At 42.4% G+C, this 14,274-nt stretch overlaps 1 protein-coding gene across 4 annotated transcripts in view; it reads right to left on the bottom strand.

Annotated features, from left to right (window-relative positions):
• The window catches only part of washc4 (WASH complex subunit 4), a 136,116-nt gene extending 122,050 nt beyond the window's left edge, over positions 1-14,066 (bottom strand). For 2 of the 4 annotated variants that reach the window (XM_043713265.1, XM_043713264.1), the window contains exon 1: positions 975-1,091. In XM_043713265.1, the coding sequence (XP_043569200.1) occupies positions 975-1,035 (61 nt within the window). In that variant the 5' untranslated portion in view covers positions 1,036-1,091. Of the gene's footprint in view, positions 1-974; positions 1,092-13,990 lie in introns of those variants that run through there. The other 2 variants (XM_043713266.1, XM_043713263.1) reach the window with 2 other exon arrangements.
• Positions 14,067-14,274: the final 208 nt, after the last annotated feature.

Genomic DNA, 14,274 nt, shown 5'->3' with positions numbered 1-14,274 from the left:
CCTCGTCTTGGGGCAGGCCTGTACACGTGGCCCGCCTCCCCGCACAGATTGCAGTTCTTTTCCTCCTTGCACTCTTTGGTCGGGTGGCCCTCCTTCTTGGAATTGCGACAGTCCCTATACCCAGAGCGTTCAGACTTGTTATAATGAAAGGTCCCAAATATTGATTCAAACTTAGAAGACTGGAGTACTGCATCCAGTTTTAGTCATAGTGCCTTCGGAGAACCCAATGGCACTTATAAGGGTGTAATAGAGATATATGAGAATCAATCCAAACATCAATCCTTAACTGTTGCTGGAGTTGCACCTTGTGAAGCAAAAGAGATCAAGAGACATCTAACAGACATAGAGTGAAATACCAGGTTGAGATAAAGATCATGTATTCCTATTAGCTGATTGTACAAGGACAATAGCACCTGGATTTAAGATTTTGCATAGGAGATTCAAAGGGCAAGAAACTCTCTGCTTATGAAAGTGGTGGAAACAAAGACAATTAATGATATCAAAAGATTGGAAAGCCTATTAAGGGAAATAATTTGTGGGGTTATGAGGATAGAACAAGGTAATGGAAGTTAATTGCTGTAAGAAAGCTGTCAAGAACTCATTAGACCAAACGATCTCTATTATGATAATTCTAAAACACACATCAGTTAACAAACTGCACTGAGATATAGTAGATCACAGATTGCATTCTAGCATTAGGAAATGCTGCAAGCAACGTTCATTGTATTGAATTGATTCAATGGCTAAGATTATTATTATACTGATCACTTCGAGGGAACAGACCGACTAATGCTGGAAATTCAGTGTTTAGGGAACAGTCCTTCCATGGTGGGAGTCTCCACTCCCCAGGGTTGAGGGGGCAGATTGCCCAGGTGGCGGGAGTGGATGAGGAACGGGAGTTAGAAGACAGCATCACCACAGGGGAAAGGGAGCTTCTTTCCCCATGGGAAGCTAAGACGCGGCTCTGAACTCACTCTGGGATCCGTCATCGAAGCGGTCAAACTGCCAGTCCCGGGCCTGAGGGTCCAACGCCATCTTCAGATCCCGTGAGCAGACCAGGCAGGTTCCGCAGCCGCACGCACGACGCAGCCCCGATGCTCTCTGGGAAATGCAGTTTTCAGGTGAAAGGTCAGCCTGAATCATGCCAAAGACCTGTCACTGACTAAGATCAGACAGCAGTGAAACAGACTTAATATTTCAGGTCTGTGAACTTACATCAAAACTAACCTGAACACTGTTCTCCCTCCACAAAAACTGTCGGATCTACTCAATTTTGTTTAGCACTTTATACTTTTATTTCTCTGTGAATGAATTGGGACAGGTATGAGGAGTCAAGGATCAGGATTGAGTCAAGAATTACATACCTAATTATAGGATTGCGTTCTACAAGTTTTACACTTGAAAAGTACTTCATTCGCTGTTTGAAATGTATGGTTTCTGACATGCACCATGTAAATGCAATGTTTAATCAAGAAACGTACAGCATAGGTAACGACCATTTCGGCTATGATGCCTGTGCTGACTCTACACTTATTATACCATATGCCGATAGTAATGAAGGTGAACTATAAGCATATACAACATTTTGGAATCTGAAAATTAATCTGAAATGAATAATCTACTGATTATCATGAAGCCATTGTCGAACGTCCACTAAACTCAGTCTGGCCCGCTAATGTCCATCAGAGAAGAAATCTGACATCTTTACCTGGTTTCACCTAAATGTGACTCCAGAACCACAGCAATGGGGTTGACTCTTAACTGCTTTCTGAAATGGCCTAGAAGGCCAATCAGTTGTATCAATTGCTGTAAAGTCTCTACAAAGAAACAAAAGAGGAATTGAGTATAGAAGCAAAGAGGTGCTTCTGCAGCTATACAGGGCCCTGGTGAGACCACACCTGGAGTACTGTGTGCAGTTCTGGTCTCCAAATTTGAGAAAAGACATTCTGGCTATTGAGGGAGTGCAGCGTAGGTTCACGAGGTCAATTCCTGGAATAGCGGGATTACGTTACACTGAAAGACTGGAGCGACTGGGCTTGTATACCCTTGAGTTTAGAAGACTGAGAGGGGATATGATTGAGAGATATAAGATTATGAAAGGATTGGACACTCTGGCAACAGGAAACATATTTCCACTGATGGGTGAATGCTGAACCAGAGGACACAGCTTAAAAATACAGGGTAGACCATTTAGGGACGAAGGAGAAGCGCTCTGAAAACTAGTACTTCCAAATCAACCTGTTGGCTATAACCTGGTGTTGTGTGGTTTTTTTAACTTTGACAAAAAAGAGACAGAGGGCGGTAGCACAGGATTGTTGTTCAGACTGGAGGTCTGCGAGTAGCAGTGTGCCGCAAGGATTGCCACTGGGTCAGCTGTTGTTCATCATTTATATAAAAGATCTGGATGAGAATTTGGGAGGCATGGTTAATAAATTTACAGATGACACCAAAATTGGTGGTATAGTAGACAGTGAAGAAGGTGATCAAACAAAACAACGGGATCTTGCTTAACTGGGCCAGTAGGCGAAAGAATAGTAGATGGAGCTTAATTTAGAAAAAAGCAAGGTAGTGCATTTTGGTAAGACAAACTAGGCAGGAAAGACACAGTTAATGGTAGGGTCCTGGGGAGTGTTGTCAAACAGAGAGACCTCAGATGCAGGTACATAATTCCTTGAAAATGAAGTCTCAAGTAGACAGGGAGCAAAGAATGCATTTGGCACACTTGCCTTCATCAGTCAGAACATTAAGTATAGAAGTTGAGAAGTCATGTTACAGCTATAAAAAGACATTGATAATTCACATTTGGAGTACTGCATACAATTCTGGTCACCCTGCTATAGGAAGGATGTTATTAAACTGGAGAGGGTGCAAAGAGATTCACAAGCATGTTACTGAGACTGCAAGTTTGACTTAGAAGGAAAGGTTAGATAACCTGGCACTTTTTCACTGGAGCTTCGGAGGCTGAGATGTGACCTTATAGAGGTTTATAAAATAATGAGGTGCATAGATAGGTGAATAGCAAACATCTTTTCCCCAGGTTAGGGGTTTAAGGTGAGAGGAGAACGATTTAAAAGGGATCTGAGAGGCAAGGTTTTCACACAGAGAGTGGTGTGTCTGTGGAACAAGCTGCCAGAGGAAGTGGTACAGGCAAGTACAATTACAACATTTAAAAGACAGTTGGACAGGTTTAGAGGCATATGGGCCAAATGCAAGCACATGGGATGAGTTCAGTTTAAGAAATCTGCCCAGTACAGATAATTTGGGCTGAAGGATCTGTTTCTGTGATGTATGATTCTATGACTGTAACCCTGGTTCAATGCAGAGTACAGGACTGCATGTCAGGAGCAGCATCAGGCATACCTGAAGATGAGGTGCCAAACTGGTGAAGCTACCAGACAGGACATTGTATGCCAAACTACATAAGCAGCAAGTGGAAGGGAAAATGATGAGATTCTGAAGGGAAAATATAGAAAGTTAGGCAGGAATTTAAAAAGGAGGTCCTCTGGATTACTCCCGGTGATACAAGCTAGTGAGGGTAGGAATAGGAGGATAGAGCAAATAAATACGTGGCTGAGAAGCTGGTGCACAGGAGAAGGGTTTGCATTTTTGGATCACTGGAATCTCTTCTGTCATAGAAGTGACCTGCACAAGAAGGATGGATTGCACCTGAATTGGAATGGGACTAATATACTGGCAGGGAGATTTGCTAGAGCTGCTCGGGAGGATTTAAACTAGTAAGTTGGGCGGGGGGAAATAGGAAAGAGATCAATCTGAGACTGGTGCAGTTGGGAAAGGGAGCGAGTCAAACAGTCAGGGCAGGAAGGAACAAAGCAGAGAACAAGATAGGACTGATAAATTAAACTGCATTTATTTCAATGCAACAGGCCTAACAGGGAAGGCAGATGAACTCAGGGCATGGTGAGGAACATGGGACTGGAATATCATAGGAATTACAGAGACATGGCTCAGGGATGGACAGGACTGGCAGCGTAATGTTCCAGGATACAAATGCTATAGGAAGGATAGAAAGGGGGGCAAGAGAGGAGGGGGAGTGGCGCTTTTGGTAAGGGATAGTATTACTGCTATACCTAGGGAGGATATTCCTGGGAATACATCCAGGAAAGTTGTTTGGGTGGAACTGAGAAATAAGGAAGGGATGATCACCTTATTGGGATTGTATTATACACCCCTAATAGTCAGCTTGAAATTGAGAAACAAATTTGGAAAGGAGATTTCAGTTATCTGTAGGAAAAAAAAGAGTATTTCTGGTAAAGGATTTTAACTTTCCAAACATAGACTGGGACTGCCATGGTGTTAAGGGTTTAGATGGACAGAAATTTGTTAAGTGTGAGCAAGAATTTTTTCTGATTCAGTATGTGGATGTACCTGTTAGAGAAGGTGCAAAACTTGACCTACTCTTGGGAAATAAGGCAGGGCAGGTGACTGAGGTGTCAGTGGGGGAGCACTTTGGGGCCAGCGACCATAATTCTATTAGATTTAAAATAGTGATGGAGAAAGATAGACCAGATCTAAAAGTTGAAGTTCTAAATTGGAGAAAGGCCAATTTTGACGGTATTAGGCAAGAATGTTCAAAAGCTGATTGGGACAAATGTTCACAGGCAAAGAGACAACATGAGATAACAAGAGTCCAGGGATAGTACATTCTTGTTAGGATGAAAGGCAAGGCTAGTACATGTAGGGAATGCTGGATGACTAGAGAAATTGAGGTTTTCGTTAAGAAAAAGATGGAAACATATGACAGGTATAAACAGGGGAGAGCGAGTGATTCTTTAGAAGAGTATAAAGGCAGTCGGAGTATACTTAAGAGGCAAATAAGGAAGACAAAAAGAGAACATGAGATAGGGTTAAAGAGAATCCAAAGGATTTTTATAAATACATGAAGGACAAAGGGTAACTAGGAAGACAATAGGGCCCCTCAAAGATCAACAAGGCAGCCTATGTGTGGAAGCACAGGAGATGAGGGATAGACTAAACGGGTAGTTTGCATCAGTGTTCACTGTGGAAAAGGACATGGAAGGTACAGAATATGGGGAAATAGATGGTGACAGCCTCAAAAATGTCTATACATAAGAGGAGGAGATGCTGGATGTTTTGAAACGCGTAAAAGTGGATAAATCCCCAGGACCTGATCAGGTGTACCCTTGAACTCTTTGGGAAGCGAGGGAAGTGATTGCTAGGCCCCTTGCTGAGATATTTGTATCATCGATAGTCACAGGTGAGGTGCCAGAAGACTGGAGGTTCGTTAACGCAGTGCCACTGTTTAAGAAACCTAGTAAAGAAAAACCGGGAACTATAGATGAGTGAGCCTGACATTGGCGAAGGGCCAAGTTGTTGGAGGGAATCCTGAGGGACAGAATTTACTAGTATTTGGAAAGGCAAGGACTGATTAGGGATAGTCAGCATGGCCTTTTGCACGGGAAATCAATTTACAGAGTCTTTATGAAAGTGTTTGACAAGGTCGGCTAGTGCAGAAGATTAAGTCATATGGGATCCAGGTAAATTGGTAAGTTGGATTAAAAATTGGCTTGGTCATAGATGACAGTGGTTGTTGTGGAGGGGTGTTTTTCTGACTGGAGGTCTGTTACCAGTGGTGTTCCATAAGGATCAGTGCCAGGACTTCTGTTGTTTGTAATATATATGAATGACTTGAATGAAACTGTCAGTGGTCTGAATACAAGTTTGCAGATAACATGAAAATTGATGGAGTTCTGTATCGTGAAGAAGGTTGTCAAAAGGATACAGTAGGATATACATCAGTTGGAAAGTTGGGCAGAGAAAAGTTGGGGCGGCACAGTGGTTAGTATTGCTGCACCACAGAACCAGGGCCCTGGGTCCAATCCCAACTTTGGGTGACTGTCTCTGTGGAGTTTGCACATTCTCCCTGTGCCTGTGTGTGTTGCCTCTGATTCCTCCCACAGTCCAAAGATGAGCAGGTTAGGTAGATTGGCAATACCAAATTTCCCTGTAGTGTCGAGGGATGTGCAGGCTAGGTGGAATAGCCACAGAAATACAGGGTTACAGAGATAGGATGGGGCAGGTCTGGGTGGGATGCTCTTCAGAGAGTTGATGTGGACTCGATGGGCCAAATTGCCTGTCTCCATACGGTAGGGATTCTATGATTCAGAAATGGCAGATAGAGTTTAATCTAAACAAGGGTGGCATGGTGGCTCAGTGGTTAGCACTGCTGCCTCACAGTGCCAGGGACCCAGGTTCAATTCCAGCCTCGGGCGACTATTTGTGTAGAGTTTGCATGTTCTCCCTGAATCTGCATGGGTTTCCTCCAGGTGCTCTGGTTCCCTTCCATAGTCCAAAAATGTGCAGGTCAGGTGAATTGGCCATGCTAAATTGCCCATAGTGTTAGGCACATTAGTCAGAGGGAAATGGGTCTGGGTGGGTCTTCAGAGGGTCGGTGTGGACTTGTTGGGCTGAAGGGCCTGTTTGCACACTGTAGGGGAATCTAATAAAAAAAAGTGTAAGATTATGCATTTTGAGAGTTCAAATACAGGAGGAAAGTATACAGTGAATGGTAGGACCATTGGTATACAGAGAGGATCTTGGGTTGCAAGTCCATAGCACTTTGAAAGTGGCAACACAAGTGAATAAGGTGGTGAAGAAGACATATAACATGAAAGCCTTGATTAGTTAGGGCACTAAGTGTAATTGTTGGTGAGTTATGTTTCAACTGTATAAAACCTTAGCTTGAACACATTTGGAGTATTGTATGCATTTCTGGTTGCCACACCAGAAATGTGGAGGCTTTGAAAAGGATGCAAAAGACGTTTGCCAGGATGTTGGTGAATTGAAGCATACCAGTTATGTGGAGACATTGGATGGCACAATGTAATTGGAGGTTGTAATTAGCTGAAGACAGGAATTCTCGTCCATGCCAACCAAATTTCCTAAATTTGACCCATATCCTGCTAAACCCTTCCTATTCATATACCCATCCAGATGCCTTTTAAATGTTGTAATTGTACCAGCCTCCACCGCTTCCTCTGGCAGTTCATTCCATACACGCAACACCCTCTGCATGAAAAGGTTAGCTCTTAGGTCCCTTTAAAATCTCTCCCCTCTCAACTTAGACCTATGCCCTCTAGTTTTGGACTCCCCTATTGGGGAAAAGACCTTGATTATTCACCCTATCCAAGTCCCTCATGATTTTATAAACCTCTATAAGGTCACTCCTCAGGTTCTGATGCTCCAGGGAAAACAGCTATTCAGCCTCTCCCGACAATTCAAACCCTCCATTCCTGGCAACATCCTGGTAGAACTTTTCTGAACCCTTTCCAATTTCACAACATCTTTCCGAAAGCAGGGAGACCAGAATTGAATGCAATACTCCTAAAGTGGCCTAATCAATGTCTTTTACAGCTGCAATGTAACCTCCCACCTCATATACTCAGTGCATTGAACAATAAAGACAAGTATACCAAAATGCCTCTTCACTCTTTCCCTGTGAATCCACTTTAAATAGAACTAAAAAAATGCACTCCAAGGTCTTTTTACTCAGCAACACTCCCCAGAACCTTACTATTAAATGTATAAGTCCTGCACTGGTTTGCCTTTCCAAAATGCAGTACTTCACACTTATCTAAATTAAACTCCATCTCCTCAGCCCATTGGCCCATCCGTTCAAGGTCCCATTGTACTGTGAGGTGATCTTCTTTGCTGACCACTAAACCATCAATGTTAGTGTCATCTGCAAACTCACGAACTACACCTCCTATATTCACATCCAGGTTGAATGATAGTATCCAGATTTGGAACAAACCTCCCCACCTGGCTGACCATTCTTAAAAAATGTTGACACTCTTTCGCTGTGGGAACCCACTTATGGTTTTTGTCTTCCTGGGATCAATCATCATTCCTTTCTCTTATATAATGTCACCCAAGAATATGGTTTTCATCTTTGAAAAGGACACTTGAGATTGATTGTTGGTCTGTCTGCACTCTACGAGGCTTTCAAAATTTCCCAAACCCAATGATCATGCTCCTTTATAATTGCAGCATTTTCCTGTTCAGTCTGTCATCTATTCAGCAAGTTATACCACGCTTGCCCCTGAGGATTTGAGACCTTGCATGTCGAAAGATTTCTGGTGCTAATGAAATTCCAACTGATAGACAATTGAAACAAAAATGGTAAAAATGGTTTACAACCTTGGCTCAGTCTTGAGGTATTTGCTTAATTTTGTGAAGAATCCACTTCTGGCCAGTTTTCCCCGACTGTCGTCTGCTGATAACATTGTGTGGAGTCTTCTGAGCTGCCTAGTACAGTTGTGTGAGGTATATACATAATCTGAGGTCTCCATTGGGTTTGCGAACTGTTATCAGCCCTGAACACCATCTTCTTGACAGCTGATATTACTCCTCTGTGTAGTATGCTGTCAAGCTGTGCCTTCACTTTTCCTAGCAATAGGGGTACATAAATATATTGGGCTTGGCATTCTTCCATTACATAATGCAAGCTTAAAAAGTTGTGAGAATTCTTGATAAAATTCTATACTATTTTCTTCTTATAAATATGTATCCATTCTTTGTAGAAGACCTACTTGCGTGCATGCAATCCTGTTTTAAGAGTGATATGCCTTGGTTCTCCAAGACATAAGCAGTCTCAGTAAAGTCTTGTCCCTTGTGGCTAAGTATGGAAGTGAACTGACCTTGTTCAGATTGAAGATGTGTCCCTGGACCTTGCATTCCAATTACAGCAGGTTATGCATCTTTTGATTTGAGCCATGGCAAGCTGCCAGGCAAAATTGAAACAGCTGCACCCATATCTAATTTAAAATCTACATTGTAGTCTTTAATTTGCAATGTGACAGTCCAAAGCCTCTGCTTCACCTAAAAATGTTAGTTTGCTTTATTGGTATTCAACTTTAATTGTTTGCATTTTCTCTTATTCACTTATGCATACTTTTTTGTGAACTCCCTACTCATTGGGCTTTTGTTTTGCTTATGTGGTGATGCAGTATGTCCAAATCAGCTGCAGTGCTTAAAGTGTCTGATCCTTCCATATTCATCTGTTATGGACCAGGCCAGACCCCCTCAAAACATCTCAAGAAAGTAGCCCAGGCACTAACTTTGCTAGATGTTTTAAGCAGGTGTAAATTGGATATTCCAGGAGGGATGCAGCTGTTCAAGCCCACATAGTTTTAATCATAACCAATTTTATTTACAAGATTATAGAATGAAGCACAAACAAAAGAGAACAGAATATCTTAACCTATCCAAAAACCCAACAGATTAGACCAATTTAATGATGCTGTTCTCAATACTTGCAACAATCCCTAGAAACACACCTTGGCATAAAAGGTAATATCAAACACAGGGTCTTACAGGAGAGATGTCAGACACAGAGAGAGGATCAGCATGGACCTGCTTGTTTGGGTCCTGCAGCTTTTACAACTGCCTGATTGCTTTCAGTGAATAGCCAGACCAAAACAGAGAAAAACTGAGCTGAGAGAACTGGCCATATCCCTATCATTGTACAATTTTTTTTAAACTTGAAAGCCTTTTCCCTGAGGTAGTATCTGTGAGTTATAATCAAATTGGCCCTAAAACCGATCCAAGCCCAAACTTTTCAGAACCCATGTTTTTATGACCTCCTGAAAAAATAAACAGGGACAACATAACCTTGTTAAAGAGATAGCTTTAGCAAATAGAGTTAAGGAGAATCCAAAGGGTTTTTACAAATACACTAAGGACAAAAGGGTAACGAGGGAGAGAATAGGGCCCCTCAAATATTAGCAAGGCAGCCTTTGTGTGGAGCTGCAGCGAAAGGGGGAGATACTAATTAAGTATTTTGCATCAGTGTTTACTGTGGAAAAGGAGACAGAAGACATAGAATGTAGGGAAATAGAAAGAGACATCCTGAAAAATGTCCATATTACAGAGGAGGAAGTGCCGGATGTCATGAAATGCATAAAAGTGGATAAATCGACAGGACCTGATCAGGTGTATCCTAGAACTTTGTGGAAGCTAGGGAAGTCATTGCTGGGCCCCTTGCTGAGATATTTGTATCAGCGATAGTCACAGGTGAAGTGCCAGAAGACTGGAGGTTGACTAATGTGGTGCCACTGTTTAAGAAGGGTGGTAAGGATAAGCCAAAGAACTAAAGACCAGTGGGCAAGTCATTGGAGGGAATCCTGAGGGACAGCATACCTGTATTTGGAAAGGCAAGGACTGATTAGGGAGAGTCAACATGGCTTTGCGCGTGGGAAATCATGTCTCACAAACTTGATTGAGTTTTTTGAAGAAGTAACGAGGATTGATGAGGGCAAAGTGATGGATGTGATCTTTGGACTTCAGTAAGGTGTTCAACAAGGTTCCCCATGGGAGACTGGTGAGCAAGGTTAGATCTCATGGAATACAGGGTGAACTAGCCATTTGGATACAGAACTGGCTCAAAGGTAGAAGGCAGAGGTGGAGGGTTGTTTTTCAGACTGGAAGCCAGTGACCAGTGGAGTACCACAAGGATCGGTGCTGGGTCCACAACTTTTCGTCATTTATATAAATGATTTGGATGTGAGCATAAGAGGTATAGTTAGTAAGTTTGCAGATGACACCAAAATTGGAGGTGCAGTGGACAGCAAAGAAGGTTACCTCAGATTAAAAAAGGATTTTGATCAGATGGGCCAAATGCGAGGTGCTGCGTTTTGGGAAAGCAAATCTGAGCAGGACTTATACAGCTAATGGTCAGGTCTGAGGGAGTGTTGCTGAACAAAGAGACCTTGGAGTGCAGGTTCATTGCTCCTTGAAAGTGGAGTCGCAGATAGGATAGTGAAGAAGGCAATTGGCATGATCAGAGTACTGAGTACTGAGTACAGGAGTTGGGAGGTCATGTTGCGGCTGTACAGGACATCGGTTAGGCCACTTTTGGAATATTGCCTGCAATTCTGGTCTCCTTCCTATCAGAAAGATGTTGTAAAACTTGAAAGAGTTCAGAAAAGATTTACAAGGATGTTGCTAGAGTTGGAGAATTTGAGCTATAGGGAGAGGTTGAATGGGCTGGGGCTGTTTTCCCTGGACCGTCGGGGGCAGAGGGGTGACCTTATAGAGGCTTATAAAATCATGAGGGACATGGACAGAATAAATAGATAAAGTCTCTTCCCTGGGGTGGGCGAGTCCAGAACAAGAGGACATAGGTTTCAGGTGAGAGGGAAAAGATATAAAAGAGACCTAAGGGGCAACCTTTTCACGCAGAGGGTGGTACGTGTATTGAATGAGCTGCCAGAGGAAGTGGTGGAGGCTGGTACAATTGCAAATTTAAAAGGCATTTGGATGGGTATATGAATAGGAAGGGTTTGGAGGGATATGGGCCGGGTGCTGGCAGGTGCGACTAGATTGGGTTGGGATATCTGGTCGGCATGGACGAGTTGGACTGAAGGGTCTGTTTCCGTGCTGTACATCTCTCTGACTCTATATCACTCGTAGCAAATATGGTACTTCCTTGCTCTACAATATGAATATTTTAATATGAGTGTGGATATTGTTACCTCTTTTTGCCATTTTGATGGGATTTTGGGAGGGATGCGATGCCTTCTTAGGGCCTACCCACCTGACCAATTGAAACAAAGTCTCATTGTCCAGTTTTGGGCACTTATCTCACCTTCAACAAAGCAATGAGAGACCAAGCCGCAAGAGACTGAGAATTGAAACCTCCTGAGGAAAATGTTGGGAATTATTGATTGCTGGCCAGTTGGTAAGTACCACTGGATTCTGGATTAGTGGTGCTAGAAGAGCACAGCAGTTCAGGCAGCATCCAAGGAGCAGTGAAATCGACGTTTCGGGCAAAAGCCCTTCATCAGGAGGCCGTTGATCCCAGTTCCGTAGGCTGGAGTCAATGGAGACATTTCTTATTATTTCTACTGGTTAGCTAATCGCTGTGAATGCAAAGAACTAAAAATGAGCACATTAGGGCCTACCACTCCAGCTTCAACACAGCAATGAGAGGGGTGACTGATTGGGGTAAACAAAAATCAAACAGTGACATCACAGGGAGGTGGTGAATTGATAGGCTTGTGATCTAAAAAAAGTGTACATTTTAGATGAAGGAATTAAATGAAAACTAACAGGAATAAGTGAAAGCTAGGGCCAATATAGTAAAGTCATATAAGTAAGCAAAGTAGGGTCAGGGAAGTACAGTAAAGTTAGCATAAGGGAAGCAAGTTGAAAACTAACAGATGAAGTAAGTTTAAGATTTGACAACACAAATTGGTTGAGTGGAATGAGTGGCCTGTAATATGTGGAACATCAGGAACCCTAGCAGGGTCCTAGATCAGAATTTCCTTGAATTTTTATTTCTTCAGTTTGGACTTCGAGGTCCATGCTTGACAGCAACTTCTGGAATTGGAAGTCAATTCTGCAATCTGTGTTGGCACATCAATCACCATACATGGAACACATTTGCTCTTGAGATGGCAGGATAGACATATGAAGAGAGACTGGATCAGTTAAAGATGATATTCAATGAGGTTTAGAAAAATTAGAAATCCATAAAATTCTAACAGGACTAGATAGTGTAAACATTGGAAGGATGTTGCTGGTGGTGGGGGAGTCCAAAAGACTGTAGTCACAGTTTAAGGATACAGTCATTTAGAACTCAAGAGAAATTTCTTCCCCAAAGAGTGGTGAGACTGTGGAATTTCTGCCACAAAGAAGCAGTCAAGGCCAAACCACTGAATGCTTCAAGGAAGGAGTCAGATATACTTCTCAAGGATACAGGGAATGAAAAGAAAGTGGGATCACTGTATGAAGTCAAATTATCAACCATAATCATATTGTAGTGCAGAACAGGTTCCAAAGGTTGAATGGGCTCCTGTTGCTTCTATTTTCTATGTTTCTAACATTAACTCATGCTGCAGGAGATAAACCCAGGCAGACAAGAGGAGGACTGTGGGAGGTAATCCAGTTTTTGGAAGGATTGTGCGTGGTAGTCCCAGACTGCAGAAAACTTTCCACAGCGGCAACTTCATACAAATGCCGATGACAACCAATCCCTAATGTGCTCATTTTGGTTCTTTGTATCCACAGCAATTAGCTAACTGGGGTAGGTAATTTGAAATGACTCCGGTCTCTAGAACTGGGATTAACCGCTTCCAGCTGGCCTGCAATCAATGTTTCTTACCATTTTCAACAAAAGGTTTCAATTCTCAATCTCTTATTCTCAGATTGGAAAGGACAGAAATGGCACCCTACAACTCCCTCTGAAATGAGTGTGTCTGGTTGCAGTCCAGCCTTCTCTAATTCACTGTTTCCAAACAAAGCATTGTATGTTATACTCACCAGCTTTAAATCTGAACCTATTTTGTGACTATTTTCCTGAAAGTAGGAAGAATAAGTTTGAAACAGGACTACATTTGTTTAAGGTAATATTGTTATCAAACTCATTGTTGACAAGGATCTAAGTTCAGGCTGTCAATCTCTAAACCCTCCATTTTATTGGGTTCCCTCGAAGTCCAAACTGAAGAAATAAAAATTCAAGGAAATTCTGATCTAGGAACCTGGTGGGGTCCCCGATGTTCCACATATTACAGGCCACTCATTCCACTCAACCAATTTGTGCTGTCAAGCCTTAAATTTACTTCATCTGTTAGTTTTCAACTTGCTTCCCTTATGCTAACTTTACTGCACTTCCCTGACCCTACTTTGCTTACTTATATAGCTTTATCATATTGGCCCTAGCTTTCACTCATTCCTGTTAGTTTTCATTTAATCTCTTCATCCTAAAATATATACTTTTTAGATCACAAGCCTATCAATTCACCACCTCCCTGTGATGTCACTGTTTGATTTTTGTTTACTCCAATCAGTCACCCCTCTCATTGCTGTGAAGCTGGAGTGGTTGGCCCTAATGTGCTCATTTTTAGTTCTTTGCATTCACAGTGATTAGCTAACCAGTAGAAATAATAAGAAATGTCTCCATTGACTCCAGCCTCCGGAACAGGGATCAACAGCCTCCAGTGGTACTTACCAACTGGCCAGCAATCAATAATTCCCGCCATTTTCCACAGGGGCTTTCAATTCTCAGTCTGTTGCGGCTTGGTCTCTTTATCGGGCTGGCAGTTTTCATTGAGAACATTTTTTGAAAAAAGCAAATATTTTGAAAGTTAGGTACGTCATTCTGCAGGATAGTTCCTGGAAGGTTAGTGTGGACCCAGATCCATTTATTTGTTTTTCACCAATAGATTGTTGAGCTCAGAACATATTGTACCTATTGCAGTGACTAATAACACACAGATTAGGTCTGCTGTGGAA

The sequence above is a fragment of the Chiloscyllium plagiosum genome, chromosome 23 (genome assembly GCF_004010195.1).
Source record: "Chiloscyllium plagiosum isolate BGI_BamShark_2017 chromosome 23, ASM401019v2, whole genome shotgun sequence".
Lineage (NCBI taxonomy): Eukaryota > Metazoa > Chordata > Chondrichthyes > Orectolobiformes > Hemiscylliidae > Chiloscyllium > Chiloscyllium plagiosum.
Note: the sequence above shows the minus strand (reverse complement) of the source record. Positions and strands in the feature narration are given on the sequence as shown.